Genomic DNA, 21,126 nt, shown 5'->3' on the forward strand with positions numbered 1-21,126 from the left:
ACTAACCTGTGATTACTGGTGTTGGGCTGAGGGAACACTATGTAAAATTCATAAGCGGGTGTATCTCTCTGTGTATGAGTGTGTGTGTGTGATCTAGCCATAAACTGACCTAGTGATCTTCTTAAGCAAGGTGCTATTGCTTGATCTCTACTTTCTCTTCGTGAAATGAGAAGTATTGTGAAAGCCTAATAGGGCTTTTGGAAGGATGAATGCAATGAGAAAATGTTGCCACACTGTTCTGAGTCTGGGGAATATCGCAGAACTGCAAAATGAGTTTAACCTAAGCTGCATTTTGGACAAATGACTAGCTGTTCCTTACTAGAAACTGTTTACACCGCCCCCCGCCCCCTTTTCTGTGTTCCAGGTAAAAGAGTTCAATTTCCGCTCAAAGTGCATTTATACAGCTGTGATGGTCCGCAGAGTGATTTTAGCTCAGGGGGACAACAAAGTAGATGACAGAGACTACTATGGAAACAAACGATTGGAGTTGGCAGGACAGGTAAGTCCACCCTGGGGTTTTCTATACAACATGCAAACATTTATATGGAGTTACCATCTTATTTATTTATTTATTAAATTCGTTGGTTGCTTTACCTTGCCCAAGGCAACCCAAATGATGAATTAGAGAATTAGGCTGCAGCACAACAGGTTCAGTGTGGAAAAATAATTGTGTGTGTTGTGGTCCCCAGATGCTTCTGGTTCAGACACACTTTAAGCTTGTTGCAGTGGGTTCTGTTGATTAGTGATTCTGGAACGATAAAGGTTCATAAATACTGGCATATGCCTAATATGTTGAGAGTTGTTTAACGGTTTAAACTGTTTAGTCTAGCTTCCTAAAAATACATCTGAAAGCAGACTTCTATCCCTTATGTGTGTGTTTTTCTATTGTTGACATATGACTGACTGTATTTTGCAAATTGATAGAACACCTCACTTTAAGCCTATTGCTCAGTGTTTTCAGCTAGAGTTTCTTTCCAAATAGCCTATAACACACCACCCACCCACACCCACCCCTGGTTGTGTTTCTGAGCTAAAAATCCTGTTGCTTAAAAATTTGAATGAAAAAGACTGTTCCTGTATGAGGAGGAAAAGCATAGCAGTCCACACAATGTGAAGACATAAAAGGCATTGTGTCTATAAAAATGTGTGAAAACAATAGCAGCTAATTTCACACCCCATGGGACAAGGGAGTACAAAATGTGCTTTAGCTTTAGATAACAGTTGTTTCCGCTAGCCAAGCTGGTTTACAGAGCTTTCTCTTAGTCTTTCTGCCCACTAGAGGCTTGGCAGGCCAGGTGCCAGCAGAGGTGTTAGCGAAACCTACCGATTCCAAGCTTAATCTTTTCACCTACCTTTTCTCTTTCCTTAATGTGTTCATTATTTGCCGAGCATTTCCCTCGTCTTTGTCCTCAGGGTTTGTTTGGCATTTTCCCCCCTTTCTTTCTTTCTAATTCAGCTTGCTTTGTATGGGCGAGATATGGAACAGCACCAAAATCCGGCACCCTGGAAAGGAAGGGATTTTTACCCTGTGACAAAAGAAAACCGCCTTGACTTCAGAGATTGACTAATCCCAGCTGTTCTGATAATATAATTAAGGCTGCCTAATGTCTTTAATTTTGCAACCAGTTTGTGTGAAAAGGAGAATTTGGCACTCTAAAGCCTTAAACACTAAATGGCAATCTCAAGGCGCCTAATTAGAATTCTCTGACATTAAGCTAATTGGTGAAACTGTATTTCAGCAGCTTAACTACTTTATTAATTTTTTTCCTCAGGATTTTCAATGGAAATCAATTGATGAGCTGTCAGTTCCTCTCCCTTATGTTTCGCCACCACCACCCCTCAAATTTAATTTGCTCTTCAATGCTCCTGTCTGAAAGACCCTGGGTTCACTACAAAAATTAAATGAATATTATCACTGGCATTCCATCCCGTTCTCTCCTTAATCACTTACTCTTGACCTAAAAACGGGCTATTGTGAAACTTTGCTATGTTCTTAGAGAAAGCCTGTGGATGTACTGGAATTAGCCAAGGAATGCTTTAGACTAAAAAATGTCAAGAAGTTAGTGTATCCCCCTAACCTAACTTTATTATTTTGAACAGGAGGAGCCAGGAAAGGGTGTTCAGTGGTGACTTCTTCTGAAGTCAGTGTTGAAATTTTTAGTCACGTATATACTAATTATTTAATAATCTTTTATGCCATCAATGAAACAGCCCTTTTCTTAGTACTTGTTTAAAATATAGATAGAGAAAGATATGAGAAGGGCCATAACTCAGTGGTACTTTGTGTCGAAAGACCCCTATCTTGGTCAGTGTTGACAGTAGTGAGTTAGTTGGATCATAAGGCAAATTCCTGTTGCTTACCTAGGCTCATCCAGGGAAGATTCATTCTGATAGCATTCACATGGGTACCCAAGCCCCAAAGTAAACAGATATCTGCAATTACAGATAGGTAGCCGTGTTGGTCTGCCATAGTCAAAACAAAACAAATTCCTTCCAGTATCACCTTAAAGACCAACTAAGTCAGTTCTTGAAGAACTGACTTAGTTGGTCTTTAAGGTGCTACTGGAAGGAATTTGTTTTGTTTAGATATCTGCAAGTAATGTGTGAATGTCCAGGGCATTGCCATATTGGCCTCTTCCCAAAATTCACTTCAGAATCTGAGCATAAGAAGAGCCCTTCTGTATCAGACCAAAGGCTGATCTAACTCAAGGATCCTGTTCTAACAATATTGGAAGCCTACAGGCAGGAAATGACAAATGTGTTAGCACTCTCTCCATTTGTATTCCTGAGGCATGCTGCCTCTGAGACTGGAGGTAATACAGAGCAATAACGCCTAGCAGCCATTAAGAACCTTAACCTTGATGAATTTGCCTGAACCCCCTTTAAAGTCATCCAATTTGTGGGCTATTAGTGCATCCTGGGGTAGCTAATTTTTTGAGAGCCAGTGTGGTGTAGTGGTTAAGAGTGGTAGACTCGTAATCTGGTGAACCGGGTTCGCTTCCCCGCTCCTCCACATGCAGCTACTGGGTGACCTTGGGCTAGTCACACTTCTCCAAAGTCTCTCAGCCCCACTCACCTCACAGAGTGTTTGTTGTGGGGGAGGAAGGGAAAGGAGAATGTTAGCTGCTTTGAGACTCCTTCGGGTAGTGATAAAGCGGGATATCAAATCCAAACTCTTCTTCTTCTTACCTTTAACTGGGGGCTATACGAAGGATTGGGTATTTTTCTCTGTCCTGAATCTTCCAGTGTTCAACTTCATTGGATGACCTCATGTTCTAGTATTAGGGGAAGGGATCTAGAGCATCTGCATTGCACACAGAGGTTCTGCAGATGAATTCACATTAGTAGATTAATCTACATGACCATTTACTTGCCACTGTGTGATCCTTTAGGAACTATCTCATAGGAAACTCGGTTTTGCGTGATGTCAGGAAAGATTGACTTATCAAAGGGGAAAAGATTCCAGCGCCCAACGTTAGTTTTGAGTAGTCACTGATATGTGCAATTGACACAGAATCCCATCTACCCTTGACCCTTCATTGACCTCTGTGACAGTTCCCAACTAGATCATTATAGGTGACCTAAATTCAAGTTACTATCCCACATAAATGTCAACTTTAGTCATCAAATGAATTCTCACGATTATGTTATGCAATGGAAGGCAAAGAAAGGTCTGTGCTTTTTGCAAATCAGCAGGGAAATGATAATGATGAAAAGATGGCAAATACAGTGAGTGGAAATGTTCAGTGGGAGAGTAGATTCAGTTACTGGCCCAGGGCCAGTGGGGGGGGGGCACAGTAGTGTTAATGCGTCTTCGAAAATGGAGACAGTTTTAAATTGGTTTAATTCCATGGAGGAATTAAATAATGCAATAGACTCCAGAATGTCTTAACAGGGCCCGTTTGAATACCTAGTTTGTTTAGCAGTTAACAATGCTTTGTATACTGGGAACTTGTATTTTTGGCATTCGGTAGCTGCTGTATTTTTAGTCTTCCTGACAGAGCTGCTGTAAAAACCAAGAGTTAGAATAGAATTGCCAAGTTCTAGAGCTTATACTTCTTCTTTAGGGGATGCAGGAAAGGCTTTTCTTTGGAGCAGGGGTGGGTGGGGAGTGGGCATTCAATCCATGTGTAGCTTGCAGTGCAAAATTTTAGATGGATTAGGTTCCCACTAAAGTTCATTAGGCGAAGTTGGGTGAAATGTGAATGGGTTGATTGGAGAGCAAACCAAAAGACAAGTGTGATGTTAAAAATGATAATAAAGTGAAAGAAATAGTTAGAAGGAAGTAATTGGATAAAGAACAAATACAGAGTTACGAAACTAGAAAGGATCATCCTTTTCCCATGCTGATAGTTCTTCAAGGAGTTACTCCAGGTTCAATTTTCATAACATATTTTGGCTACTGAGACATTTACAGCTTATCTATAGGTTAGCAATTCTGAAAATGAAAAATGTGTTAGGGTAGTTCTTCTATAGTAATGTGAGATATCTATTTTAAAAGCTCTACATTTAAAATTTAAAAGATATCATTTGGTGAGCCAGAAGATGAGCAGTTAGGTTTATAGGATCCACGGTTTAAACAGGCTATTCTGGTGTTTTGTATATCTGTTTGTTATAGTTATTTTTACAGTAGAACCTCTCTGTGTCGTTTACATAGCAGTTTAGCCGTTTTATTTCAAGTGTTCTTAAGAACAGACTGAAGGAGTTCTGACCTTTGTCTTGTTGAAAATCAGATTACTACTTTACCCATAAACTAGAATCATTTGTTTATGTTGTAGTCGTTTGGTCAGATTGTGAAAAGTGCCATTCTTATTTCAGGATGAGCAACGTAAAGGAATGGCCCTCCAATTAATGCATCTCCAGTGTGGCTTCCATCGCTAAATGCATTGCTTGCTTCCCGCTGTAAATCTCCTTTTTTCTGTTGCAGCTTCTTTCCCTTCTGTTTGAAGACTTGTTCAAAAAATTTAACTCTGAATTGAAAAAGATCGCTGATCAAGTAATTCCCAAGCAGAGGGCAGCCCAGTTTGATGTAGTTAAGCACATGCGGCAGGATCAGATCACTAATGGCATGGTGAATGCCATCTCCACTGTAAGTGTTTCATTTGCTGTGAAAGGGGTAGGAGAGCAGTGGGGAATCTCTGGCCCATGGGCCTGATTAGGCTGGGCAGGGGGTCCTCATTTGGCCCATGAGAACATTTTCCCCAATCCATGCATGATGTCAGGAGTGGGGCAGGTAAATACATGGATGCAAAGCATCCTTCAGGAGTGCTTCCATTTGCCCTTGACAACCAGGCTTTCATTTGGCACCTTTTAAAGTTGGATCCCCTTGGTTGCTTCCAAGTGATGTCTATCACTGCCGAAAGTGTGGCTTGGAGTCTTTGCCAACCAGCTGACTGGTGGTTGCTGCAAACTCCACTTCCTGTTCTTGCACAGTTTGATTTCAGAATAGCACTGGCTTGTATTGTTTCTGTTTATGCAAATAGTCACCAGGCTTTTCTGCCCTAAAGTCTTGAGGACAGGCGGAAAGCTGGAGCTATTTTACCACCATAGTTAAGAATCATCCATGTTTTCAAATATGGATTGATCTGTTTTCATATACTATTTTACCACTTTTAAAAGTAGTTACAGTCTCTAATGCATTTTGACAGACTTGTGTCGTTCTTGACTTTTAGGGGAATTGGTCACTGAAGAGATTCAAGATGGATCGTCAGGGTGTGACTCAAGTATTGTCCCGCCTGTCCTATATTTCTGCTCTGGGGATGATGACAAGGATCTCTTCTCAATTTGAAAAGACTAGAAAAGTGAGTGGTCCCCGATCTCTGCAGCCATCTCAGTGGGGTATGCTGTGCCCATCAGACACTCCTGAAGGAGAGGTAAGAACCATGAACTTGTTTTATTTTCCACTATCACAGTCTGATATGCTGAACCATTAGTTGAACTTGAACAATTGCACTAGCGGCCAAAATAGTGGAAACCTTTTGCAAAATGTGTGTTTATGAGGTTTGATGGCTCATAACACCAGTCTTCTTTAGAATTATTCCATAACATAATACTGAAATATTGCATATCATTAGAAAGATTGTTTAATGCAGAATATAATGCAACAAGCTGTGTTGGATTGTCTTCATCCTATCAAAAGTTATAGCCAAATAAAATCAGTTATACACAGAAAACCACAAAGGATATTTTGTAACTTCTCACCATTTCTGTCAGAACTTAGCGTGGAAACCTTTTGCTGCAATTACAGCCCTAAAAACGGCATCCCATGAAATGAACCAAGGATTTTAGTTCGTCAGGTGTTATCATGTGAAACTAAGATTATATGATTGCTTCTATCAATTGTGCTTTATTCCTTGGTTGCTTCTGACTAACAAGTTTCTTTAATCGGTTCCAGATTTTCTGTTGGATTAAGGTCAAGGCAATTACGTCACTTTCTAAATGACCAGTCAACTCCTTAAACTCAGTTTGTCATTGGTCAGTTTTGAGTTAAGGAAATCCACTTCTCGTTACATAAGGCAGTTGAGCTGTCTTTTTCTGGTTATTTGGCTATAAATAAAATAATTTTATATGAATTAACTGTGTGTGTATTTTTTCATTATTATTTCTTTTCCTTTCAGGCCTGTGGCTTGGTTAAAAACCTAGCACTCATGACTCACATTACGACTGATATGGAAGATGGTCCTATAATTAAATTAGCTGGTAACCTGGGAGTAGAAGATGTAAACCTTTTGTGTGGAGAAGAACTTTCCTATCCAAATGTGTTCCTTGTTTTCCTTAACGGTATGGCACTTCTGAAATTTTCTGGGTCGTTTAGCTTAGAAGTATAGGTGGAAGATTAAAATTTTATTTTATTTGACAGAGTTTGTATGCCACTTCATTGCAAATGAAACTTCTATGTGGTTTACAAATGATAGCACTGCAGCTGTCAGAGCCATGAATTCTGAAGTCCTAGGAAAAATTGGGATTGAGCAGGATTGGCAGCAACATAGGCTGTTCACAACCATGGAGAGCCACGGTTGGCCCCTTCTGTCTGAAAGGTGGCAGAGTTGTGCAATAGCGGGTAATGGAGATGAGAATGCTTAACATAATTGCTTTATTGAACAGGCAACATCCTCGGGGTCATCCGAGACCATCAGAAGCTTGTCTACACATTTCGGCTAATGCGCAGAGCTGGTTATATCAACGAGTTTGTTTCAATCTCTACAAATCTTACCGACAGATGTGTGTATATTTCCTCCGATGGAGGACGATTATGCCGGTAAGGAACTTGAAATACACCTTCCCTGAATGACTGCAACTGCAGTTTCATGTTCTTTCAGCTCATTCTCAGGAACAGGTTTCGTATAAACTCACTTGACAAGGTGACTGCTAAACAATCCTTTTTTGTTCAGAAGGTCCAGCATGATGGATGCATGTTTCAGCAATAAAAGGCAGCACCAGTGTATTTTACATTGGACCAGTTTGGATGATTGTTCAAGGCTTTAAGCCAGAAATGAGCTCGACTCCTCCCATCACATGCCAGCTTCATTTTGAAGATCTGAGCTTGGAATTATAGCAAAGTTCCTCATTCGGCCCAAACGGGAAAAATCTATTTTTAACGGCAGTTGTTAAACCAATAAAATAAGCCAGTGTTAACAGAGTTAACCAGCTGACTGATATTTAGTCTAGTTCGGACATAACAGGAAACCCTGGCTTAATTTTAAGTCAAGATTTACAACCCTAAGCCAGCAAGTACTGGACGGAGGAGGGAAGGAGGACTGCTAAGTCTTAGTGCTCATTCCCAGCTTTGCAAACCATGTTTCATGAAGCCTTGAATAACTGTCTGAACTGGGCCACTGGGTGACTAATAAGTTTTGTCAGTTTTCCCCAACTCCCTTGTAATCCTTTTGCAGTGGTTCCTATATCCACTTCAACATTTAAAAGTGCTAATTAGCCTCTGAACTATTAGCATGGACTTAGAGTGGAATTCCCGAGTATATTGCAGTTATTTACTGCACACTGCGAGAGCGTCTTGTCCAAACAGAAACAGCCCTTGACGTTTTGATTGTGCATGCCATTCTTTGTGTTTCTGTGTGGTGGTTCTGGTAGAAGCCTTTTAGAAAAATCATTCCTGCTTGAAAGACATGCTGCCAAATAGGAAATAATTTTTTATACTTTTGTTCTCCAGCGTGGAGTTGGACGTAGGTAGGTGATATCAACGGAATGTTATATTCGCTGATCAATATATTATATGTAATACCCCTCCTATTCCCTTGCTAATGTTTCTTAGTTATTGCATTAGCTGCTGTATTTGTTTTGGTTTTTAGGTCTCCTGCATGGTATAATAAACTTGACTCGGCTCGTCCTTTTATATATAAGCTTAATGAATGTCGCGATACTCAGCGGCAAGCTTAAATAATACTGTTCCGTTAGAAGGAACACTGTACAAGGATTTGTTATGATGAACAGAAACCTTCATCTGAAATTAAAATATGGTCCCTGATTAAGGAGAGGATTGAGAAAAGTGAAAACTGTTTGGATCTACAGCTTTTGAGGCTCCTGAAGGATTTATCAACCAATATGCAACGTGTTGCTTAACTCTCTTCCTTTCCCCTAATGCAGGCCTTACATCATTGTAAAGAAGCAAAAACCTGCAGTTACAGGCAAGCACATGGAAGAACTTGCACAAGGTTATAGGTAAGGAACTGGGCAAGATGCAGTATGCTTGTTTCCTTGTCTAGGTATAGCTATGCAGAAATTAGGATAAATCACAGTATGATCCTGTAGCAATTAAAAAAGAAGATGCTTCTGTCAGTTTGGACCAGGGATGGGGAACCTGTCCCTCCAAATATTTTTCAGCTACTGCATCATCTCTGACCATTGGTCATGCTGGCTGAGGTTGATGGGATTTGGAGTCCAGTGACATGCGGAGGGCCACAGGCTTCCCCTCCCTGGTGTAGAAAATGCTGAGCTAGTGAGACCAGCAATCTGACCCTGTATCAGGCAGCCTCAAACCCCACTTTCATTTCATGATAGTATACGAGCCGGTTTTCAGAAGAATTGAGTTCACAGTAGTAGTAACAGTTCAGTTTCTACACAAATTGGCCATTCACTTTTTAAAATAGATGCAATAACACAGCCTTAATGTGGAATTTGTAAGTTATTTTTACACATTCATGCTCTGCCTTCAGGAATTTTGAAGACTTTTTACACGAAAGTCTGGTTGAATATTTGGATGTGAACGAGGAAAATGACTGCAACATTGCACTGTATGAACATACAATCACAAAGTAAGTGTTCTGCGTTAAGAAATTTGTGTGGTAAAGCTGGTAGTGGTATAGGAAGGAGTTCCTCATGTTGTGTTGAGTGGCCTACAGGAGTGAGAAAGCAGGGAATGATGCATATATATGCAGATATCTGAGATAAAGTATGCTATATATTTATGAAAAATGCTCCTCAGGGATATTTATGTTGTCTTTCATTTGTATACCTGATGGAACTATGAATGCACTCACAGGGTTCCTGAACAAGCGTGCTTCCCCATTTAGATCAGTCATATTATATTGTTATTATTTATTTAATTTGTACGCCTCCCTTCATCCAAAGGTCCCAGGGCAGCATATCTCTTTACATTTTCCCACTATGGAAACCCTTGGAGTGGGTGGGGGGTTTCTTGTACACCCTGGAGCTTCCAGCCTATAAGGCATCACTAGATTACTGACTTGTAAAATGCAATAGAGGAACGCTTTGTGTGATTTAGAATGCATGGTCACAGTCACACCATGATGATACTGTTTTGTCACAGAGCTACAATTCCCTGGACACTTGACAAGCTGCTGTCCCCAGGGTTCCCACCACCGCTAAAGTGGTATACTAGTGCTTCAGATGTATGGAGTGGATGCAGCCCTTATATTTGCCATTCTCTTCTTCGCTGTCTAACTGTGTGACTTTTCCATTATTTCCCTGGTTCATGAAAGCCCTGAAATACATATTTGAGCCTTCATGTTTGTCAATACAGTCAAACCTTGGTTGTTGAACGTAATCCGTTCCGGAAGACCGTTTGACTTCCGAAACGTTTGACAACCAAGGCTTGGTTGCAAGAGCTTCTTGCACTCAAGCAGAAGCTGTGTTGGAAATTCAGGTTCTGAAAAATGTTCAAAAACCGCAGCATTTACTTCCAGGTTTTCAGCATTTGGGAGCCGAAACGTAACGACATAATCATGATCTTTTTGTTTCTCTCCCCTTCCTCCCACCTCCGCTTAAAAGAGAGACAACACACCTGGAGATTGAACCTTTTACTCTTCTTGGCGTGTGTGCCGGCCTCATTCCTTACCCTCACCATAACCAGTCTCCAAGAAACACTTACCAGTGTGCTATGGGGAAGCAAGCTATGGGTAAGACCTGTGCCTCACATCTGAGTAGTTGCTTTGTTATGCAAGCTCTATAGTATTAAATTATTTTAAAACCATTGATAATAAGCCGATTTTTCCATAGTGGAATGTGAGATTCAAATTTGTTTTTAAAGATGCTTAAAACAGCATTGCTAGTATGAAAGTTACTGTACTTGCTTTTTCAGTGCTGGAGAGCTAGCAAGTGTCTTTATGTCACCTTGCACTGCAGCGTTCTGTGCTCTCTATATTTTTTTTATAAAATAAAAATAAAAACTGCACACAAAGACTGACAGAGAACATGGAGATTTCCTGTCAATCACTAATGTGTGTAACCTTTCAGTATTAATTGCTAGTTCTTTAACAACAAGATCTAGATATGGAAATGTAGTTACAATGAATTTTCCCTTTCTGAGAAAAGTTGGAATGCACTCGTTATCAGTGGCTTCTTAATGTGGTAACAAATAATACGAGCATTGAAATCTTAAGTACATTTACAGATCTGAGTTCAGTGGATGATACCTTTGAGCAAAGACACATAATACCAAACTACAACTGTGGAAAAGCAGCAGATTCTCATATATGCTAAATTTCAAATAGTAATGCATCGCTGTGCTATTTCACAAATGTTTTGCCATCTTTTGCTCGCTGGCAAAACCTTTCCCCATTAGTTATTTATTACAAATACATATAAAGTAGTGTATAAGGTTCACAAAAACAAACAAACCCACCTGCCAGTAGTTCATATTAGAGTGTGCTAGTTATGCAGTTCATAAGTCAATGCAGGAATACAATATCGCCTTCCAAAAAAGATATTTTGTCTCAATCTAGCAATCACTATTATTTCGTTAAATGAGCATGGTAATTCCAGGGGTGCAAATCCACCTCCCCAGTCTGTAGAACCTGTGGACACAAAACTTGCTCTTTCCATTGAAATGAATGGGGCAGTGCATGGGTGCATTGTGCGCATGTTGACCCCTGTATCATATGTTTGCTCATTTATGGTAACACACAAACACAAACACACACACACACACACACCCAAACTTTCAAGCCTTCATTAAAATAAACTTAGCACTTCCTGGTCTTACCAATTTGCATTGTATCATATAGCTTTAAACTGAGTCATTTACCCCTCCCCCCCCAAAAAAATATCTTTGTGAATAAATCTCTCCCATCCCATCCCATCCCCACTGTTGGACACTGTCCTTGAAAAATTTATCTGGAGCAGTTTCAGTTGCAAGCAGTGCCAGAGAGTTGTGTTCTTACTATCTCATGTTCAGTTATTAAGACTTACTCTTGAAAAGTTAACACCAAGTTGTGTTTAAAATATTTACTATTAATACTTTACTATTATGTATGTGTTATTTCTGGAAATCACATTTCCCTGAATAAATTTTTAAACTGAATTGTGTTCCTTCTCTGTCACTTCTTCTGGCAGAAATAAAAAGTTGGAGGAAAAAACTTATATATATGTGTACTTTTTATTTTATTTTTGTCTCTCTTTTTTTACTGTGATCCTCCCCGCCCCTGCCCCGGGGACTCTATTTTAGGACTATTAGCCTCAGAAGGTTTGGTTAGTTACCACACACAGTTAAGCAGGATCAGTGTGTACAGAAAGCCAATTCAGTATCTGTAGAGTTCTTTTGTAGTTTTCTGTGTGAAGGTCTTTTTTTCTCGTTTTGTTTTCAGTGTCATTTGCAATTCATTGTCTGTGTTTTCTGAGGTTGGTGTATTCAGCTGCTTTGACCCTGGGTCTTGCACATTTAGCTCCTTGGATACAATCCTCTGACGTTACTGCTGACGCTGGGAACACAAAAGCTGCTGAATATCTTTAGTAATATATTTTTTTTAAGGCTTTGTTTCTGTCTGCTATTGCAAAGCACCTGACTCTGAAGAAAGAGCAGGGAGACAAAACTGCATTTTTAAAGTTGGAATATTACAGATTTGTTTAAATTGAGTTTTTACATTGTGTGCGGAACGTTTGCGAAAAACCTATGGAATCTCCTCCCTCCCACCAGGAAAAAAACACCCCCTATGTGGTCATAGTTGCAATTACCTCCCAAGTCCTCCTATTTACTAGGATATTTGCTAAGTAATATCAGCACGGAGGAAATTTTGTGCTGAGTCTCATAAACTGACTGTTTTGAGTCTGTCTGCGGTGATTCATCGCATCAGATACGTTTGCCCTTTAAAAAAAAATCACCCCAGCCCTCTCTATAGTCGTCTTTGCCCACCCCCTGCTGCCACTAACTGTCTTTGTATTGTCCTGGAGGAGATCCATGTTCAAGTCCATTTAGTCACTTCCTGGGCTGTCAAGAGCTTGGGATTATTGAGATAGCATTTTAGCTTCCTGCTGAGAAGAAAGGACCCATTGCTCAGCCTTGCCCCATTCTGATCACTGAAATGCTTTCACTGCTTGCAAAAATTGCATCCTTAGGCTTAGCAGTCATTCAAGTGAAGGAAATGGGTGTGTCCCATAATATGCAGGTGCTGTAGATGTATTTTGGAAAGTATAGTGGGAATACTCAATAGCGAAAAATATGGTTTCAGGTTATAGGCTTGGGTGAGCTGTTGCAAGACTATTTAAGCATTTTACTTACAATGCTTATATCCTGGTTTTCCTTCAAGACGCTTAGAATGCAGCTGATCTGAGGCTCCCAGGTGGTGTTGCGTCCAGGCACTGAGCAGGGTGACACCATGCTGGGCTTCATCAATGTAATAGTATCATATTCCTCCAAGCAGTCTCTGGATGAATGATGACAGGGACTCCTGAGTAGCTTCTATATATGCAGCAGAACTTTAGAAGTTATGGAGAAGCTGCTCCAAATTCTGGAGGACCTTCAAGTCTCTTGTCTCATGCGGTGTGCGTTGTTTCAGTAGAACATAATTGGAGGAAGCTTTAGTGCACATGTGGAAATGCTTGGATGTGCAAGGCTATTGGATCCCAGCTATATAATATTAAAAGGAACTCAAAGAGATAAATTATCCATATAAATAATACATTCAGTAGCAGCAGCAGCAGCAGGAGGAGGAGTATATATTTATTTATATCCCATCTTTTCCCCAGTCCAGGACTAAAGGTAGCTTACACAGATAAAACAGAACAAGCTAAAAACATAAGATGTCACAGCAAACTATGGCTTGTTGTTACAAGAACATGCTGCAGCCAGTGTTTGCAACTCACACACCACCCTTCCCTTCCTCTCCGCTTTCCCACACAAAGAGAGGAAATGTTAACCTGCCATTTATGGTTTGTAACAAACTGCTGTTTCCTATTTTGTCTTATTACAGAAAACTAATTTGTGCAAACCATAGTTTAGCAAAGCAGGATATCAGATGAGGATTCATAACTATGGTTTACACAAATCAGTGTTTCTTGAATTGTGTTAAAAACACAAACTTATACTTTAGCATTCTTTCCTCTGTTTATGGAGGAGTGGGAAGAATGCATACAGTGGTACCTCGGGTTAAGTACTTAATTCGTTCCGGAGATCCGTTCTTAACCTGAAACTGTTCTTAACCTGAAGCACCACTTTAACTAATGGGGCCTCCTGCTGCTGCTGCGCTGCCAGGGCACGATCTCTGTTCTCATCCTGAAGCAAAGTTCTTAACCTGAAGCACTATTTCTGGTTACAGATAGGTAGCCGTGTTGGTCTGCCATAGTCAAAACAAAACAAATTCCTTCCAGTAGCACCTTAAAGACCAACTAAGTCAGTTCTTGGTATGAGCTTTCGTGTGCATGCACACTTCTTCAGATACACTGAAACAGAAGTTTCCAGACCCTTCTATATAGTGAGAAGGTGGGGAGGGGTATTACTCAGAAGGGTGGTGGGAATGGGTGATTGGCAGATAGCTGTGATGAGCCTGTTGACGACTCTTAACGACTGCAATAGGTCTTACAGGAAAAAGCAAGGGGTGAAAAGGTGAAAAATGGCTTTGTCATGTATAATGAGATAAGAATCCAAGGTCTTTGTTCAGACCAGGTTTTTCCATGGTTTTGAGTTTGGTGATAAGTTGTAATTCAGCAGCTTCTCTTTCCAGTCTATTTCTGAAATTCCTTTGTAGTAAAACAGCTACTTTGAGATCTTGTATAGAATGTCCTGGGAGATTGAAATGTTCTCCTACTGGTTTCTCTGTCTTGTGATTCCTGATGTCCGATTTATGTCCGTTTATTCTTTGGCGTAAGGTCTGGCCTGTTTGTCCAATATAGAGAGCTGAAGGACACTGTTGGCATTTTATGGCATACACAATGTTAGACGATGAGCAATTAAATAGTCCCGAGATGGTATGTGTGATGTTGTTGGGGCCAGTAATGGTGTTGTCCGGGTGTATGTGGCAGCAAAGTTGGCATCTGGGTTTATTGCAGGCTCTGGTGCCAGTGTCCGTGTTAGGTCTGGTTGTAGTATTATTGTGGGTTAGGAGTTGTTTAAGACTGGGTGGCTGTCTGTAGGCAATGAAAGGTCTTCCTCCCAGAGCTTGAGAAAGAGAACTGTCATTGTCCAGGAGAGGTTGTAGATCTCTGATGATGCGTTGTACTGTTTTAACTTGGGAGCTGTATGTGATGACTAGAGGTGTTCTGTTATTTTCTTTTTTGGGCCTGTCTTGCAGCAAGTTCTCTCTGGGTATCAGTCTGGCTCTGTTGATCTGTTGTCTAACTTCATCTGTTGGGTATTTTAGTTCTAAAAAGGTTTGCTGTAGATCTCTTAGGTGAGAGTCTCTGTCTGTAGAATTGGAACAGATGCGGCTGTAACGTAGTGCCTGGCTATATTCAATGGACTGTTTGGTATGTTTGGGATGGTAGCTAGAGGCATGTAGATATGTTTGTCGGTCAGTTGGTTTACGGTATAAGGTGGTGTCTATGTGCCCATCCTGTATTTTTATAGTAGTGTCCAAAAAATGTATTTCTTGCATAGATTGATTCATTGTTAGGTTGATTGTGGGGTGAAAATCATTGAATTTCTGGTGGAAGGTGTCCAGGGTCTGTTGACCATGTGTCCAGATGATAAAAATATCATCAATGTATCGCAGGTATAAGAGAGGTTTGAGCGGGTAGGAGTTTAGGAAACGTTGTTCTAAATCTGCCATGAAGATGTTGGCATACTGTGGGGCCATGCGGGTGCCCATTGCTGTGCCGCTGATCTGAAGGAACAGGTCATCACCGAATTTGAAGTTGTTGTGGGTAAGGACAAATTGGCAGAGTTTGGTGGCAAAGTCCGCTGTGGTTTTATCGTTAGATCCAAACTTAGTCATGCTTAGAATAAATGTATTGAAATCAATGGGAATGTGTCTGGATCCAGCTCTCTGTGCCTTGTTCATTAGTAAACTTCCAAACATACAGGAAAGGTTGGCCTTTTCAGGGAGCGATGTTCATACACTGATTGCTATCTAAAGGTTTTATGGAACCTCAGGAATGCACTCACCATTCATGTCTCTGAAAAGGGAAACTTTTACAGGCACAGCTCTGGATTGCAGCCATTATGCCTTGCCCCATGGCTAATCCACTGAAATAGCTGCTGTATTTCTAACTAGGTTGCTGCAAGCCCAGTTCTTGATAGAGAAATAGACTTTATAGTGGCTTTTGCAGCCTAGCTCTAGGATGGGTAACACAAGGGCTGACAGGTGATACCTTGAGGTAAAAAAATGTTGCCGAAAGTAGACTGATGCGCTCAGGCCTTTGGAGATACAGTGGTACCTCGGGTTACATATGCTTCAGGTTACATACGCTTCAGGTTACAGACTCCGCTAACCTAGAAATATTGCTTCAGGTTAAGAACTTTGCTTCAGGATGAGAACAGAAATCGTGCTCCAGCGGTACGGTGGCTCCAGGAGGCCCCATTAGCTAAAGTTGTGCTTCAGGTTAAGAACAGTTTCAGGTTAAGTATGGACCTCCGGAACGAATTAAGTACTTACCGCGAGGTACCACTGTACAGCCATGTTGTCCAAGCATTTCTTGATTTAGGTTTAGGTTTTTATGATGTTACTGTTTTAAAAAGAGAGAAGAGGGAGAAAGAAAAGTCATGTATTGTAAAATTTCGTTTGGTTAGTGAGGTTGAAAGAAACACTGAGGCAATGGTGAACCCAGGGTGGTTGGGGTTTTTTTTTAATATAAAAAGTTGTTTAGATGGATAGTTTTATTATGTTGTTGTTTAGTCCTTCCTGACTCTTCATGACCCCATGGACCAGAGCACGCCAGGCACTCCTGTCTTCCACAGTTTTAATAATAACATTTGCTTATTGGCATTATGACTGTGAGTTTTATTCAACTAAGTTCTACTCAGCATAGATCCATTAGGGTCTGAATTAGACCCACTGTCTCCAATACTAGTCATACTTGAAGTGGGCCCAAACTGATATTAATGAACATGACTAATTTAAGTCCATTAATATCCATGGGTCTACAAACATGAACTACAGTCCTTTTTAAACTGTGTATATATATTGCTGTTCATTTGATATGTGTGCCACTTTGGTACATTCTTCTATAAATGCTGCATACATAGACAGAGGAGGAGGACAGATGAGACTTAGCTGAAGGTAGATTGAAGAAGTGCTATATGGAGCACTCTTTAGCGCCTCTTATTTGAAAGCACTATCAGACAAATTATAGAGCCTGGGTACTTGCAGCTTTTTCTGATGACTTTTCCATACCATTTGCTAGTAGTTGGTATTGTAAAAAACAGTGTTTTCAAGAATCATCCAAGCTATTTTGCTGGTGATAATTGCCCAGCACAACTTGGGTCCAAGCTACCTGAAAGACTATTCCCTCATACGAGCCCATCTGGGTTTTGAGATCTTCAGGGGAGGCCTGCCTCTTGGTCCCACCACCCTCACAAGAACGCCTGGTGGGGATGCAGGACAGAGCCTTCTTAGTGGCTACTCCCAGACTCGAACTTCCTCCCTGGAGAAGCTAGATTGGCTCCCTCCTTGCCCTTCTACTGGCAGTTGAAGCCCTTGTTCCAACAGGCTTTGGGGAAACTGTCTGCTTTTAGTGAAAGGGCTGGTGCTGGGCTGTTTTTATTGCATTTATTTGTATGTCTTAAACATATGTTCTGTATGATTATAGTTTTAATTCTGTCAGTGTTTGCTTTTACTATTGTTTGCTTTTATTATTGTTTTTTCAATGTTTTTAGCAATTCTTGTTTTTATCTGTAGGCCACCTTGAGTCCTTACAGCAAAAAAAGTCAGTGTATAAATGAAATATTAATAATAACAATAACAATAATAATAATAATAATAATAATAATATCTGTTTTAAATTGCAGGTACCATTGGATATAATCAGAGAAACAGAATAGATACTCTTATGTATCTCTTGGCGTATCCCCAAAGACCAATGGTTAAAACAAAAACCATAGAACTCATAGATTTTGAGAAACTGCCGGCTGGACAGAATGCCACAGTTGCTGTGATGAGTTACAGTGGTTATGACATTGAAGATGCTCTTGTGTTAAACAAAGCTTCTTTAGACAGAGGTAAGAAGGACCTCATAATGCTCTGCCATTATCAGTGGATTGAGTGCTATGTTTCTTCAGCTCAATTCATTCAACCATGGTAAATAAATTTAACTGCAGTTCAGTGGAGAGGGTAGCCATTGTGGTATCCTTCAGACATTTTGCTGAACTACAAATCCCATCATCTCTGACTATTGGCCATGCTGTCTGAGGCTGATGGGGGCTGGAGTCCCAAAAGTACTGGAGGGCAGAACATTGGCTACCCCAGATTTAGGGTAATATTTCACTTAACAAGCCATGGTTTGTGACCTGTCATGTGTTTTTAAACCTGTGGTTTGTAAAAGCTATGGTTTGGTATGATTCCTGAACCAGAAAATCATAGTTGTGGCCATTGCTCTGATTTCAGAAGCCCCTGCAAGAGAAAACTGGGAATGCTGAGCTGATTGAAAACAAAAGGAAGCAGGCATCTCTGAACCCAATTGGCCTGTACATTTGAAGCCTCAAATTATGGTTTAGGGCTAAGCTATTACTATAGTTTGACTTCTTCCCATAACAATAGACCATCGTTTATCATTACACCTAATTGCAGCCACTGTGTTACAGCAAACAAAATGGGAAAAGGCAGTATAAAATTGCCTAGCAAATCTCCATACTTAATCCTGAACCAGAGTACTTTTTGAAAAGGAAGCAAGCTTTCTAAACCAATGTTTTTTAATGTGTACAATTGCAGTGTCATATATCCTTTAGCAGAGCTGGCATCTGACCAAAAGGAACGTACTAAATTTTGCCGGAGGTTGGTGTGTGTGTGTGTGTGTGTGTGTGTGTGTATGAATGTATCCTGCTGTCTTCACTTTGATGAAGCTTGTCTGGATGATCTGGTTTTAGTGTTGTGCTAACAATCGTTTTCAAAGTGCCATCTCCCTTGAGAAATGCCTAACATTTATTTTGCGTGGCCACAAAACTTTCCTGCCAGCTTCTGCTGATACATCCTAGCACACTTTCCCCAGCCTTTGCACCCCTCCTTGCTAGTTGCCAGGCAGCCATACTCGTATTCCTAGACATGTATCTTTGGCATTAATGTCTGCACACTTAATTTATTCTTTTTTTCTAAAACAATGGCAGACATGATTTAAAGCAGAATGTTTTCCTTCTTGCAGACTGCTAACATTGGGGAGAAATCAAAGACTGTTCAGAATTACTTCGTATCACTGAATAATGTAGATACGTCAAGCATAACTTACAGCTATTTTTGGGTTTTCAATCCAAAGTTTATTCAAAGGCATTCTACTTGTGTTTAGAAATATGTATGTGTTTTAGTCAGTTAGGGCTAAGGAAGGAAACTCAGTGCATTTGTATGTTTAGCTCTAACTTTTAGTTCTTACAAGCAAAAGTTATCAGTATCATTGACTGATATTTTTAGAAGGGCAAACTACAGGTGATACTTCTTTTTAAAAAATACTTTGAGGCCTTTATTAAAACTATTGAAAGTTTCTGGCCACTTTGAACTCACCGTTTTGACAAGAGTAGCCATATTAGCAATCTCTGATGCTTTAAAACTAACAATTTTATTGCATTATAAGGCCCATCACATTTTCATAGAACTTGTTAGAGACATTTTTAATTATTTTACAATGTTTTAAATGTGTTATTTTGTTTTATTTTTAATTGTGTTGTTTTTATCTTTGCTGCCCTTGGCTCTTCACGGAAAAAGAGGAGGATATAAATTTAATAAATAAATAAATGCCGGCTTTTGTAGCCTGCAGAGGTCCATGCCAAAATTGGTGCAGCCTGATCCTATACTTGCAATTACACATAGAATCTAGATATATGAAAGCTTAGGGAGGGGGACCAGAAAAATTGGGCAGGAGACCTACTCCCCACACCAATTTTTTCCATATATATTTTTTCAGGCCCTCTCTAGTAGGATCACAGCCCTACACTTATAAAGGTGTCCGGGAAATATATTTTTAGTTGCATTATCTTATAAATCAGTGCTACTCAAAGTGGTGGTCCACGGACCAGTGCCAGTTCACAAGCCACCAGCTGCCAAACCCCAGTGACTCCACCACAGCCCAGGTTGGGTGGGATGCTTCAGGGACTCAATAGGGTACCAGGCCCTGGTACCTTGGGATGGGAATTGCCGGTCTACCACATCAGATAGCTTGAGAAGCACTGTTATAAGTAACTTTTCAGAGGGCTCATTTCTGTACTGTAGAGGTAGATTGTGAACTTGCAACGTAATAGTCACTTAACTATCTAACTCTCATGGTAGGAATTTTGATCAACTTGTTTGCTTTCTCTGAGGTTTTGGAAGGTGTCTCGTGTACAAGAATGCCAAGTGTACTCTGAAGCGTTACACAAATCAGACATTTGACAAGGTGATGGGACCCATGCTGGATGCAGCTACACACAAGCCAATCTGGCGCCATGAAATTCTAGATGCTGATGGTATTTGCTCTCCAGGTATAAAGTGATGTTTTGTGTATTTTACGAAACTATCATTTTGCGCAAGTGTGCTAGGTACAATACAGAACACGGCAGCCCCATGCCCTGTGGCATTCCATCAGAGTAACAGTAAATATGAAGGGCTGAGGGATTAATAATAGTGGGCAAGCATTCAATGTAACAGAGAGTAAATGAAATTATAATGCATGCTTTGTCGAAGTTGAGTTTTAAGATGGAGTATAGCTAAACAAAGTGAAAACTTTGTGCCAGGCAAATAAGTTCTTGTTTGCCCTGGCATTTGGTTCTTAATTGGTGGGGTTGGCCCACCTATGAGGCAAGGTGAGGTAACTGCCTCAGGCGGTTGGAGTCACAGGGGCAGATCCTGATGACAATCTTTCTCCCCTCCCCGCCACCCTTGTTCCTGATGTAGATCTTCCTTCACCCCGTCTTCCCTGATGGGGAGGGGGCACCATTTTGGGGTCTGCCTCAGGTGCCAAGATGTTTTGGGCCAGCCCTATTAATTGGGATCAGATGATATGATGAAACCTTAGCCTGTATTGGTGTTTATCTTTTAGTATGATGGAGGAGGCACTGTCATTAAAATGATCACTTTTAGTAAATAATACTATGTGTTCATCCTTTAGTGGGATGGAACATGATTGTCCTTTTGTAACATTGCAGGATGAGCACTTTTAGTCATTGATGGGGGTTTAATGTTATTTAAAATTTTTGTATTTGATGTTCTTTTACAACTCTATGTCTTTTTGAGACATTTTATGTAATATTAACAGATAAGTGCAATAAATAATAATAATAAGCTTATTGGTACCTTTTTAAAACTGTCCACTTAGAATAATAAG

General features: G+C 40.3%; 1 protein-coding gene across 1 annotated transcript in view; it reads left to right on the forward strand.

Annotated features, from left to right (window-relative positions):
* POLR3B (RNA polymerase III subunit B) overlaps nucleotides 1-21,126 on the forward strand; it is a 60,666-nt gene that overhangs the window by 14,714 nt on the left and 24,826 nt on the right. Inside the window, exons 12-21 of the mRNA XM_081878371.1 lie at nucleotides 365-499; nucleotides 4,928-5,089; nucleotides 5,673-5,873; nucleotides 6,618-6,780; nucleotides 7,105-7,258; nucleotides 8,602-8,676; nucleotides 9,171-9,269; nucleotides 10,246-10,373; nucleotides 17,633-17,842; nucleotides 20,126-20,284. Of these exons, the coding sequence (XP_081734497.1) occupies nucleotides 365-499; nucleotides 4,928-5,089; nucleotides 5,673-5,873; nucleotides 6,618-6,780; nucleotides 7,105-7,258; nucleotides 8,602-8,676; nucleotides 9,171-9,269; nucleotides 10,246-10,373; nucleotides 17,633-17,842; nucleotides 20,126-20,284 (1,486 nt within the window). The remainder of the gene's footprint in view (nucleotides 1-364; nucleotides 500-4,927; nucleotides 5,090-5,672; nucleotides 5,874-6,617; nucleotides 6,781-7,104; nucleotides 7,259-8,601; nucleotides 8,677-9,170; nucleotides 9,270-10,245; nucleotides 10,374-17,632; nucleotides 17,843-20,125; nucleotides 20,285-21,126) is intronic.

Source organism: Podarcis erhardii (assembly GCF_964252035.2).
Source record: "Podarcis erhardii genome assembly, chromosome: 10".
In the NCBI taxonomy this organism is placed as follows: domain Eukaryota; kingdom Metazoa; phylum Chordata; class Lepidosauria; order Squamata; family Lacertidae; genus Podarcis; species Podarcis erhardii.